This window comes from Excalfactoria chinensis, chromosome 1 (assembly GCF_039878825.1).
Source record: "Excalfactoria chinensis isolate bCotChi1 chromosome 1, bCotChi1.hap2, whole genome shotgun sequence".
NCBI classification, from domain to species: Eukaryota; Metazoa; Chordata; class Aves; order Galliformes; family Phasianidae; genus Excalfactoria; species Excalfactoria chinensis.
The window spans coordinates 129815809-129829021 of NC_092825.1; the positions used below are offsets into that span (position 1 = coordinate 129815809).

At 40.2% G+C, this 13213-nt stretch overlaps 1 protein-coding gene across 4 annotated transcripts in view; it reads right to left on the reverse strand.

Moving 5' to 3' along the window:
• Positions 1-13213, reverse strand: part of TMEM255B (transmembrane protein 255B) — a 66023-nt gene that overhangs the window by 27179 nt on the left and 25631 nt on the right. For 3 of the 4 annotated variants that reach the window (XM_072352533.1, XM_072352543.1, XM_072352561.1), the window contains exon 4: positions 11661-11750. The exons of the other annotated variant lie outside the window; for it this stretch is intronic. In XM_072352533.1, the coding sequence (XP_072208634.1) occupies positions 11661-11750 (90 nt within the window). The remainder of the gene's footprint in view (positions 1-11660; positions 11751-13213) is intronic. 4 annotated transcript variants of the gene reach the window in all.

The following is a 13213-nucleotide window of genomic DNA, read 5'->3' on the forward strand; positions in this document are numbered from 1 at the left end:
CATACGTATCCTGATTTTTCCCACCTTCATGCGCTTGAACTCATTTCAGAAGGGAACAGGATCCTGGGAGCATTCAACTCCAGCCTGAAAGGGGGTTTGAGCAACTTGGTCTAGAGGGAGATGTCCCTGCCTATAGCCTGGGAGTTGGAACCAGATGATTTGAAAGGTCTCTTCCAACCTAAACCATTCTATGATTCTAGGTGTTTTCCTTTTTTCACTCTGTTTGTTCACAGAGCAAGTCAAAGCACTGCTTTTTCTGTGACAAATGATGGGAAAAAATGCCAAGCACTATTTCTCCAGTCTGAGATCTGCAGGTGGTTACTACTTTTCCCCTACCTGTATCTTTGTAGCAGCATCACATTTATTACCATAGGATAGAAACATCTGCTGATAGTCCAGAAACATTTCTGAGAATAGGAAACAATGAAAGGAATTCTCTCCTGCTGGCAGCCCAAGAGAGGGAAGTAGATGGCACTTTTCAGAGCAGACTACGGCCCAGTCACCACCTTTCTTAGGACTGAACTGTAACTAACATGCCTTGTATGCTGCATGTAAATTCCACCATGGCTGGTGCTCTGTAAGGAAGGTTAAAAATGGAATTAAGACAGTAAATCCCCCTGGATCCAATCTATTAATTCTAAGTTGCTAAACAATTAGCCCCCAGAACTGATTCTTGAATGTCTGTGAGACCCAGAGAGCACTTTACAGATGCAGAAGACTATGATCAATGGAAACTAGAACAGCAGTGCTATTTCACATACATACTAAATCCTGCTCACATCCCTTGCATGGTTACAGTACAATTATTTGTACAGAATGTGCACAATCTCCGTCCATATCTCTAGAGCTGATTTGCAATACAGTCAGTGCAGTTTGCATCTAATTACACTGAAAACAAAGCTAAAAGCAAATGATTTAATTTTTGAGGCCAAGGGAATTAGAAGTGTCAGATATACTATTATCCCAGTGCACTGAAAATTCTACTGTGGTGCATACTGACACTGCATTCACTGTGAGACAGGATCACGTAATTAAACAGAAATGTCACTTGGTCATTTGCTCCCATATACTCAACTGTGTCATTCCCTTAATATTTTCTCCAAATGGGAACTTCAGATTTTAAGCAAAAGAGCAGACCTTCTCCCTCACTATTGCAATTGTAGTAAAAGGTCCCTTACTGCACCTTCAAGTAGTTCTTACCTCAAAGCTCAAGTAGTTCTGCTCTTACTGCAGCTTGAATGACTAAACTCATGAAATTAAAGAAGGATCTCACTGTGGGCTGTTACATATCACCAAGGGAAGCCAGTGGAGCAATGCCTGTGTACCCTGGGAGCTGGGCTAGTCCTTGTTTGCTTCAACTGTGAAGGTTGTGATCATGAAGAAGAGCCAGAAGGCCTAGGACAGCTTTCTCCCTGGCCTTGTCCCAGAGGCTGCAAAAATGTACATGATCAATCTAGAGAGATGCTGCTAGGAAAGAAACCAAGAATCTCTCATTTTCTTTGCCACTGACAAGAGATTCACTCTTTGGCATCCAAACATAACACGTGTGCTGCAGAATGGTTCAAATATTTGTGTTTGGTTGACACAATGCCAACCCTTTTCCCTCAGGATAACAAGTTGCAGCAGGGAGGAAAATGTGGTTTTTAAGAATATTCAACTTAGCTACATCTGAAAGGAACTTTAGGTAAGAAAAAGAAAAAGAAAAAGAAAAAGAAAAAGAAAAAGAAAAAGAAAAAGAAAAAGAAAAAGAAAAAGAAAAAGAAAAAGAAAAAGAAAAAGAAAAAGAAAAAGAAAAAGAAAAAGAAACTGTATAATCAGAAAGCTTTGCTCCTGCTAATATAAGAGGCTCTGCAAACTGGAGGGAGTTCTCCATAGAAGGGGCTGCAATTATTTTTCTTACTGAAAAATATCTGGCAACCAAATTAAAGCAGCATAACAGGTCCTCTGTAATATCAATATATTCAGGCTATATGCATGGTACTTAACTGTCCAAAAAATAGAGGAAATGGAAGATCAGACTACAGATTCTTTAGAAAAATACCCTGAAGCCTTCTCACACTCCCTCATACAGCACAAATTCCCTTTCTTCTAGACCAGAAAATATTAGCTAGATGACAGTTTTGCTGACAAGCCCTTAGATGCATCCAAAGATTCATCATGGGTTGTCATGTGTGTTACCTGAGAGCTGAGGAATGGTGTTTTTTGTAGAGATAATGTTTTGGTCATGTTCATGTTAAAGATTGTATTTCCTTCACAGATTTCAATTCCAGAAGACCTGCATTAGAAATTCTGACCAAATGTTTTCTACATTTTCAATCTGCGAACCTGAAAAAACTTCCAGTAGGGAACACATTCTGGCAATAAGATTTAATCCGACCATAAAAGCAGTTCACAGAGCCTTTATTTTGATACCCTGCTCTAGAATGACCCTCTCCATAACAAAGCTAAATAATTTCATCTCAAGACTTCTGTGTTAAATTCATAATTTCCGGATATGTTTCATGAGATTATGTAAAGAGAAACTTGAAATTTGAAGATGTCAGTGATGAAGAACCATCCATATCCTTGACAAAGATGATCCTATAGTTTACTGTCATCAAACCTGAGCCTACTTCATGGTTTCAGTTTGTTTAGCATTGACTTCAACTTGGTGCACTTGTGCTTTTCTGCAAGACTAAAGAGCCTTCTGTTATCAGACAGCCTTGGCTTATGCCACGACCAACTCCTTCCAGGCTAATAATGTTTGTTGTGAAGCAGAGATAAACACAAGACTCAGTAATCCAGCAGTAGTCATGCAGGCTACACATATACTGCCAAATAAAATCCTGGGACTCGTTTTCAGTTCTGAATCCACACTGCCCCATCCACACTACTAACACCCATACAGCCCAGTGTTACCTCTTACATGGAGATGTGCATTCAGGAGAGCAAACAGGAGTTGTCAGAGTGGAAGCAGCAGCTAATCACCCGAGAGGGGTATGATGCTTGAGTTTATTCCATAGCAACAGAGCAGAAATGGACACTAACACCTTACAAAACACCCCACTATTACAGGCAAATTAGTTTCCTCTTGCAAGTGGCCATTAGTGTTCACTAATTCACAGATAATGTTAGCTCAGTTAACAACATCTCCCTAGTAGAGGACTTTCCATTTACATGATTAAATTTATGCTTAATTCTTCCTTATACCTGCTGCTTTACACTTTTCTAGTAGTTGTAGCCTAGAGCTAGGATGTTTTTTCTCTATTCTTTCCATGTCAACTGAAAGTATTCACAAGATAATAAAGCATCCCTAAAACCTTTCTTCGACCCAGGAAAGAACTTCTGAGCATTGATGTAACTGTGGTTGCTGTGGGAGAGATCTTTACCTGAAAAAAGGTGAGTTTGCTTGTCGAGAGCATGTCAGAGCAGACAGCAATGCAGTGGCCTAAAATGGCTGGAAGCACCTGACATAACTTACATTAATAGATATCTGTAAACTCATTCCAGGGCTCTTCAAATTAGGCCGTAGGGCTATCCAGCATACAGATCTCTACCATCTGGACTGTGATGTGCAAAGAAAAGTATTCATCCTTGGGCTTAAAGTATATTCAATCACATTTTGATGCATGAACATAAATAACCATCATACAAGTGTGGACATAGAACTTTGCAGTACAAAAGAAGAATCTTGCAGGAATGACTTAGTCTGGATGCATGGCTTTTCCTTTGCTTCAGCCTTCCTGTAATTGGCACTGTAGGAAAACACTGTGTGCTTCCCATCTCAGTGTCAGATGCAAGGTCTAATAGTAGTAAATACTGTGTGACAGCTGGCTATTGACTTCAGAATGCACAGAACACAAACTTACACACTTTTTATTGAAGAATTTTATCAACAAAACCCTTTTCACCCTGGTGAGCCAACAACACAAACGTCACTACAGAACTAGTTCTTGTTTTCACTAAGAAATTATTAGAGCTCACTGAACTAAAGAAAAAAACAACAAAAACCACCTTCATAGTATATGCTACACAACGTTATTATATTAGTGAGTCATACAGGATGGAAATGGAATTAAAAGTAATTAGCTATAATTTGGCTTCATATAGCATTATAGAGAATGTAAAATACATTTTGTATTCTTCTCCAGACAAGCTAGCTAACTTAAGAAATTACTTATTCTTTGAGTTGAAAATTCTATCACCAGTTTTCAAGGTAACAACTTTTTTTAGATATGAAATACAGATGTTCATTTTTTACTTTAAATGAAAGGCCAACAGGCTTTTTCAGAACAACAGATGACTTAAAAGATCGGCAGAGCCTGGATCAAAATGTGAAAGGCTCTGGGCCATGAAAGTAGATTGTTTTACAAGCCATGAATTTATGGAGCCACACTGTAGTGAAATGCAGAAGTTTTTGGTGAAGCTGCTGGGCACTCGTGTTGCAATTCTTGACCAAATTTCTACAATCTGCACAAAATACTTTCAAGATGGAAAAAGGACAAACATTCTCGGCCATTGCCTGTACAACCACCAGATGGTGCCATCAATTCTTGAGAGCGCATATGCAGCATCTGGTTTCTCTATCCAAAGCTTTAAGAAGCAGCAAGAGATGAGCAGTTTGCTGTGTGGACACCTCCCCTGCCCGGGCTTCTGGATTTGAAGCAGAAATCACCAGATCCATTGTAGAGCCTTTGTGGTAAAAGTGTGATATGTGTGATGCAGTGGCTTGGCAATATACAGCCTACCTTGCTGCAACTGAAGGGAATAGCCAGGCTATTTAAGTCTCACTGTCACTCAGTGTCCTTCATGGCTATGGTGATTAAGACCAAAGGTGTAAAATCCCACACAACACTATTTTACACATGGTTTCTGTGAGGGGGGAAAAAGAAAAAGCAACACTCATCTCCCTTATCTAGGTATTTGGTGGCTGCGGTGCAGAAGCCAGAGAGAGCATGTTGGCCAGCAGCAGTATGTATGTGCCCAGACCCCACAGCTGGAGCTCAGCAGTTCCTGGCAGCTCATGCTGAGCCACAGAGATGTGCAGAGACAGCCAAGAAATTCCAAACAGAGGAATCAAAACTGCCTAAGTCCAAAAGGACAGCCAGTACACCAAGGAAAAAGGAAAAAATGCTGTATTTGGTATTTGTACTGTTACAGCCAGAAGAAAGAGTTACAATGCAAAGTAACCCTGATCTACATCCTTCGAGCAAGCTGAAGGAAGTAAAATCCACATCCAGCTGAACACTCCTTTTTGCCAGGGCTGCAGCTGTATAATGTAGATTTTTCTTCACTAGATGGGGCTGCCATATTGCTATTACTTAGCATGGCAGCTAATTCACATTAGCGTCACTCAGATGAAAGACTCCATTTTCCCATCCTTAGGTCTCTAAGCTTCCTAGAAAGTAAGTTAACAGAGTGTCACTCTTACTAAACAGTATTTTGAATTAACACCCATACAGAGAAGACATATCTCCAGTTTAATTTCTAAACCCTCAAATCTGTATGTAGTACGGCTGATACACTTCAGCTGCATTTAAATCACTTTACTAAAGATCTCCTCTTAGGGTTATGTATTTTAGTCTCTCCTGGTTCAACTGAAGGTTCAGGGCTTAGTGCTATCATGGTATGCTTCAATTTAACTAACCCCTATGAAGAGGAAGAAGCCAGATCAGCAAAAAAAAAAAAAATGGAAGGGAAGTGTGACAGTGAAAAGCATGATGCTTCAAAGGACAGGGGAATTCAAGGAACATTTTAGCACTGCCTGGTTTGATATGCATTGTAGATTTAATGGTAGAAGAGCAACTCTGCCTATCTACAGCACTCTCCTTTATACACCTATTCCTCAAAAATATGCATGAGTTTTGATAACTTCAGTGGAAAAGAATGATGCCTATGATAAATGTAAAACTGGCACATAGACCAAGTCAGATAAAGTACAAGAAGGGAGCCCAGGACTGGAGTCTGCCTCTCCTTATCTGTTCCAATTCCTGCACATTTGAAGTACTGAGAACAGCTTGTAAGAATCTGCTGTTGTAAATCAAGGACTGGTGCTAGCTTAGTTGCTAGTCAAGATGAGAATGTGAACTTTTGCTTGAAGTGAGAGACATCACACCTGAGGCACCTTCAAGTCCCTCTTCTGTATAAATGCAGTCACATCAAAATACTTCAGCCAGACGAGGTCACTTATAACATGTAAAGACAGTATGTTATTTCCAAGCCACTGCATCACACACATCACACTTTTACCACACAGGCTCTACAATGGTTAACACAATTCCATATCCTGCATTATGAAAAGCCTATGCATGTTATTTTAATCTTCCATCACTTCGCTGCTGAGATTCAGGGAGGCATGAAGCAAGAATAAAAGAGGCCAACAAACAAATAAACCCAAACACTACCACCACCACCAACAACAAAAAAACTCCTCAAACATTTGTGTTTTCCAGCAAAGTTCACTAAGATCCCCACTGATCTTCTCTCTGGACCAGTTTTCCCAACTTTTCATTTTCCAAGGCTTTCTCAGTTTCTTGTTTGTGGAAACTTAAGAGAATTCTTGAATTGATTATAGTCTATCTCTATACTAATAGAGTCCTGGAATCACAAAACAACATACCATATGCTTTTCTCCTCAAGCTACTACTTGATTTCCCTACAAACAGCCCACTTCAGGCTTCACTTCTTATCATAGTGATTCCTCAGTTTCTGGTAGTTAAGTAAGTTGTACTATATTACTGACTGCCCGTAAGAACTGACCTGAAGTACATCTGATTATGGTGCCGATTTGTCACAAGAAACTTAATCATCTTTCGAAGAGTCACTATGCATTACACTTCCTAAACATTCTTTCAAAGATGTGTCCCAGCCCACCCAGATAAGAAATATGGAGGCTGATGTTAGAAGGCCTGTATGGGAATTGCTAAGCTATGGCCTGAACCCATGGTTGAGCACCAGGTGAGAAAGAGTGGCTAACCCAGGGAACTCAGGTAAGTTACTGGAAGGGGTGATCCTGGGTCCAGGATGGAAATACTTCTAAGATGCCTTAGCAATATAGTAATTGTTCAAGGTTTTCATTAGACCTTACAGTTCTCTTTGGCAGAGGAACCTAGCTCCAATAACAAGGGGACAGCACAGTGCATATGTGCAGCAGTTGCAAATTGTCAGTTTATGCTGTCCCTTCACGGCACACATAAAAATCAGACTCTTGGGGGAGGGGGGTTAAAAGTGGTTTTCAATCACACTATTGAAAACCACTTTCTATTAAAGCAGTTCACGTCTAACTATAAACCACATTAAACCAGAACTTCAGCTAAGAGGATGTAGCAATTATTAACTATAGGGTAAATAAGGGTCATTATCAATACTGAAGCTTCATAAACAGAGAACATTAGTCCCAGTTCAGTCTTAAAGCCAAAAATGGTAATGAAATGCAAGCTGGAGCATCCAAGCACCTTTCCTCCTTTCTATTGGTGACATAAATTCAGAAGAGAATCTAACGCACCTTTAAACACAGCTGAACCTGAAGCTAAAATCCTTGACCACACTCTTGTCAGTGTAAAATCCTACATAAGAGCTGGAATAAACCCAAGCAGCAGTTCAGACTGGATATGTAGCAGTTTGGCAAAACAGCCCCTGAGGTGTTTGCGGACAAGTTGGACATATGTTCTTGTTGGTGATATCTTGAGGTCTTCATGTCTGCTGAAGTGAATCTCCCTGAATACATCTATCATGATGTGGTCTACAAATTCCATTGAGTAAGATCAAAAAGCAGCTTTTAATAGTCAAACAGAGAGGACTTATCCTTCCCAAGTCCCTAGTTTCTCCTAGAGCTTTCAGGCAGGTAAGAGTTTCTTTTTATCACATGCTTCAGGAAAAATAAGACTTAGACATGTGTCAGTATTGATATCCCTTGATTACCAGCTGTGTGTGTAAAAAAAAATAAGAAGATAAAAAGCATTTGTATCTACAACTTGTTTGCTCATGGCTTTGCTACCCCTCATCTACCTGACCTCCCCAGGAAGCTCTTAGAGGCAATTTCCTCACTTCTTAACTCAATTTCTTGCTGTTGGCTATTTTAGCATCTGCCTGAGGGGATATCAGCAAAGTGAAGGATCATGTAGCAGTTGTCAAGGCTTGCAGTCACTGTACGAGGGCAGAAGGTACAGCAGAGAATATGAATGTGAGATGGGGTCTCCCGGTGACAAGAAGTTGCTGAGTCATCCATAGTAGCTGTCGCACAACCGCGTTATTCTCATCCACTGAGTAACAAAACGTCTCAAGCAAACACTAACAAAGATAATGGAGTCCTGCAATAACCACATCTTTCTCAAATAGCATCACTCCACATTAATTCTAACTTTGATTTTCTCCATTCCCTTCTGGCTTTTTTTTCTTTTTAAAGGGCAAAAATGCAGCTGGAGGGTGACATGCTACAATAAACTGCATCTGCATTACTCTTCATCAATAAGCTGCTACTTTAAGAATTGAGCTACTTTTCCTTCCATTCTTTAATTTGTAAGTGCCGTGCTGCAGATCTTTCTATTTAAGCAAAGTGTTTTCATCCGAGTCTTCAATAATTTAAATATCTCTTTCCTGAAATCCATTCCTTCCCAGGAAGAAATTGTCAATTTTATGCCCTCTTGAAAAGAAAATAAATAAAACGGCAAAAACCATTTTCTTATTCCTGTTACAGGAGAAGCAAAAAAGACATGCAACAATAATAGTCTCCATTTGACAGCAGGCACACACAGAAAAATCTGTACCATTACTATTTGTCTTCTTAGCATCCCTCGTAACTCAAGTGAACTTAAAAATAAAGTGATAAACAGCAGACATTTCTTATTCCAAACTGATGCAAAGGAGGATGTTGTACTTGTTGATGTCTGAAGCCAGCCTGGCTTCAGTTAGCAATTCTTCCCCCAGGGGAAAAGGAACCTGGAGCCCTGGTATCAGTGCCCTAATACTGGAGACAGAAAAGCGAACATCGCACATGTTCTCTACACGAATACTTCCTGGTTTTAACGTAGGCCCAGGCACCTGCTCTGATATGCAAGCAGTTTGTCCTTACCTTTCCTTGAACAGGGGACATTTTATTCTCATTTTCCAGCAGCTACACCAAAGGCAAAGGCCAAAGAAGCAACAGCATAAGACAGTTCTGAAAATTGCTGGTACCGGCCTGTGGCAGAATGAGCTTTATGAGTTGCTAGTGCTCTTCCTGAAGAAAAGGAGCTGTGAAGCAGAAGGAAGGTAATGCAGAAGCAATGACACAGTAGCCTGCATCACATACTTTCCTTTGATAAAGCCCCGTCTTTCCACAGATCAGATTGTGAGTTTATCTTTACCAACATCCTTACAGATTTCCCCTGGTCTGTTAGTCAGAAAAATGAGGTGATATACATTTGTTGTTTCACGGGATCCTATTAAGCTGCTTCTTAGACGGAGGAGCAGAACAAGATGAAATGAGAAGGATACTGACATACAAATTAGTTTTCCAACTAAACAGTACTACTAGTTATTTCTTCGTGCTATAAAACCCAAAGGAGATCAGCAGAGACAGTTCAAATGTAAACATTTGGAAACAAGTGTAAACAGATGGAAATGGATTTCTGTGAAGCATGTCATGCTATGACTCCATCAGCTCCTTGTCATTGGATTGTACATCTCCAGCACACTGAAGAATGCCTGGGTGGTGAGCAGCCCCTTCCAGTCTTCAGCCCTTCACAGATGATACCATTATGCCCACTCACTGACTTAACCAGATGCACAACTACACCTAGGACTGCAAGATGCCTTCTTATCAGGCCAGTGGGATGACCTTGTGCCTTCATGCTCTGCTATGATGACCCTCTAGCCTATACTGTCCCCGGAAAGCACTGCAATGAACCGAATCACTTTTAGTCCATGACAACACATCAAGAGCATGACATAAAAGAAAGAGATGCCATGCAGCTATTGACACTCCAATAAAGAGGAGACAAATACAAACTCTAGGTATTACGTAAGAGATTCTGTTTCTTCAGATAGAAGGACATGATAATATTCAAATATGATACTGATGCTTCATTTACTTAGGAAGCAATGCTATTTCTGGAATAGTTAAGTAACATTTGTGAAAGGAACTTAAGGCCAGAAGAGTGAAAACTGACTAAAAGAGTGCTTAGAGAAATGAAAAAGGCTGACACTCATCTCTGAGATTCACTGGCCTCCAACACAAGAACTCACCACCAAGAAGGTGAGAGCATGTGTAACCTCAGCAGCATGTGGTTGTGGCTACATGATGGCATCACTGTGATAAGAGCTGATTGGCTGCAATGTCAACAAACTGGCAGGGAGATCACAGGGTTTGCCATACCACCCTGGCTCTCAGGCTGGTGGCAGGCAGAGCTGTTAACATGGCTTTCCCTTTGCTCTCATTGTAGACTGTGTGCTATCCTATACATAAGGCTGACTACCAATTAAGTTATGTCTATGTTAAGAATAGTACGTAACTTCTGAAAACCCTACTTTGTGGGCAGGGAAGATTAAGAAGCTACCACACAAAATCTGGTAGACATACAACTAAATGCAAACAAGTCACTAAAAATGGCATGATGCTGAATAGGAGCTAATCTTATCCTGTTAAGAGTTGGAGGTAACCTATCGCATTATGAGCCAACAGTGATCAAAGGAGAATAACCCGTCCCCTCAGGAAGCATGAGATTCTGAGTTTTTTTCCCAAAAAACACCAAGTTGTTGAAGTTTTCCTTACTGTACAAGCACAATCCAAACACCTTCTAACGACTGTATGAAAGCAGGACAAAAATAAGTCTGATTCCTGGGAAATTAGGAGCTAGAGCCAATATATGAATAAATGGAAATGTTTTTTCCGGGGCATAACAGTTGGACTTTTGTCAGCAAAAAATCTGAATAGGAATCTGCTCCCTTCTTCTTCTAAGTACCTCACATGAAAAGCTCTGTGGGTTTACACTTCTATCCTAATCAGAGACAAAGTTATACCAGGAGTCATCCAGTAGAATGCCCATGCAAATCCAAGCAAAAAACAGGCCATCTTACAGGGTTTGTTTACCATAAACCATGATTACAAAGAAGAAGGACTCGGTTTGGAAGACATATTGGAAATACCAGTCACTCTAGGTAAAGGACCCAACCTTAGATGATGAAGTTTGGATCATTTGTAACTCAGTAGGTGCACCTTCACACTAGATCCAACAAAAGCCTGCCTCTTCTGCTGCTGCCTCCAACAGAATGTTCCCTTTGTGCTGCCACAATCTACTTCCCTACTAAAACTTCCAAGGGGACTTCTGGTTCTCATTACCATTTAGTGCTTTCCAAATTCTGACCATGCTCACAAATCCTATGTGCAAAAGGAAACAGGAGCTGGTAGTGTTTGAAGCATCTTCCATTTGCAAGCAGGTATGCGTTTTATCACACCTATCATTACATCATTTTACAGCACCTCAGTGTTTGGACCTCTCTGAGAGATTAATAAACAGTTGGCACCATCATAGTTGGCATGATGGGCTTTCCTGTCCATTTTTTTGCCAAAAGATATTTCTCCAACAAAGAGAACTATCAAGAAATAACATGATGCTGGACATAAACCAAAAACAAAATGTTTTCCTGCTAGAAAGGACATAAGTCATCAGAAATGAAAGATGACAGAAAATCACTATACTTACTATATGCCGTGCTGCAAACACTCCATCAACTATTGCACAACAGAATGCTGCTACCACGCCAAAGCTGATAAACACGATGGAGGCTACTAACTGAGAAGAGAAAAACAGAATGAGTAATGTTTTCAATATAATTACTTAAGTAGAACATTTTACTGTTTTTCCTAGCATTTTAGATTACTTTTTTTGCCAGCTGTAACTTCATATTTATGCGGTTGACTGCCAATCATAGAGTAAAAAAGAAAAAAAGCAGAAAATCTTAATGCTGAGTTGACAAACCGAGTTCAAAACTTAAGAAAATTACCTCAGCTGTTAGAGTTATTAGATTCAGCAAAGATTTCTTCTAAATCAACTTATTAAATAAAACAGCAGCAGTATCTGCAAGGAGCATGGCAAAAAGCAATGTTCCTGTTCACATCAGTCTCTACAGTGACAGCAATTCACATGCACTGATAAAGGCATTATAAGAAGTTTGTACCTAGTGTGTGAACTTTAAGAAAGCTCTTCCTATTCCACATAGTGTACAATGCCACAACAAAACCAGACCTGGCTTTGTTATGCAACATGGACTCCTAGAACTAGCACCTCCAGAAGGGCAGTGCCTCTCAGCCTATCCCTCATTTTCAGTGCTAGCACAGCACAGCACAGCATAGCATGGCACAGCCCAATCCTATACCACAACCACAGCACAAACAGTGCTGTCCATGTTAGCCAGCCAGTTTTGTTCATTAAGTGTTTTAAATCCTTTACCAGCAAGACTCAGTTGATTTAACACTTGACCTCCCTCCCTTGCCAACAGCCAATAGATATGTGACTTGTTAGTGCCTCCACAGGTGTCCTCCAATTAAAACCTTCAGGCTCTCAAGTCCACAGTTTATTGCAGGTCAATGCAAAGGGCTTGAATGTACTTTAGCAGCTACAGATGTCCTTAGCATGGCTCTAGCCTGAGTGTTAAGAGCACATACAAAGCTCTTATCTGAATTACCTAAGTACTATTTTTGCATGCATAGGCCTTGTAATGTACCATAAAACCTTGCAATAAAAAAAAAGGAAAATGCATATTGGACAAGTAAGAAATTACAACCATAGAAGCCCATAACATTAAGCATACAGGTGAAAGCAATATTAACATTTGGATGTAGTTTTTCAGTAAATCAGCAAAAAAGTACAACTTACGTAAAAGCAGAAGGCTAAAAAAATATCATGGCTTCTGAATGCTTTCTGACAAACTGTTCTATTATTTTGTTTGCTCAAGATCATAGTTTGTAATCACAGGTGGTATGCAGTGATCACAGGTATTGCTGTGTGATCTGAACCCTCAGCATGGGGAAGAAACAGGCAAGCAGTAGTGCCTGAGCCTGACAGCACTGGCTGATGTCAACAACCTGTTGCACATTGCCTACAGCCAGCTCCACTGTGCAAGTAATAAGGCTGAAACCCTGAGAAACCACTGTATCACCTCTCAAACCTCTGCTATCCCTTGGCTCTTTAGCATGGCAGAATGTCTTTTATCTGGCCACCTAAAGATCTTAGTGTGAAACTCAAGATAATAAAGG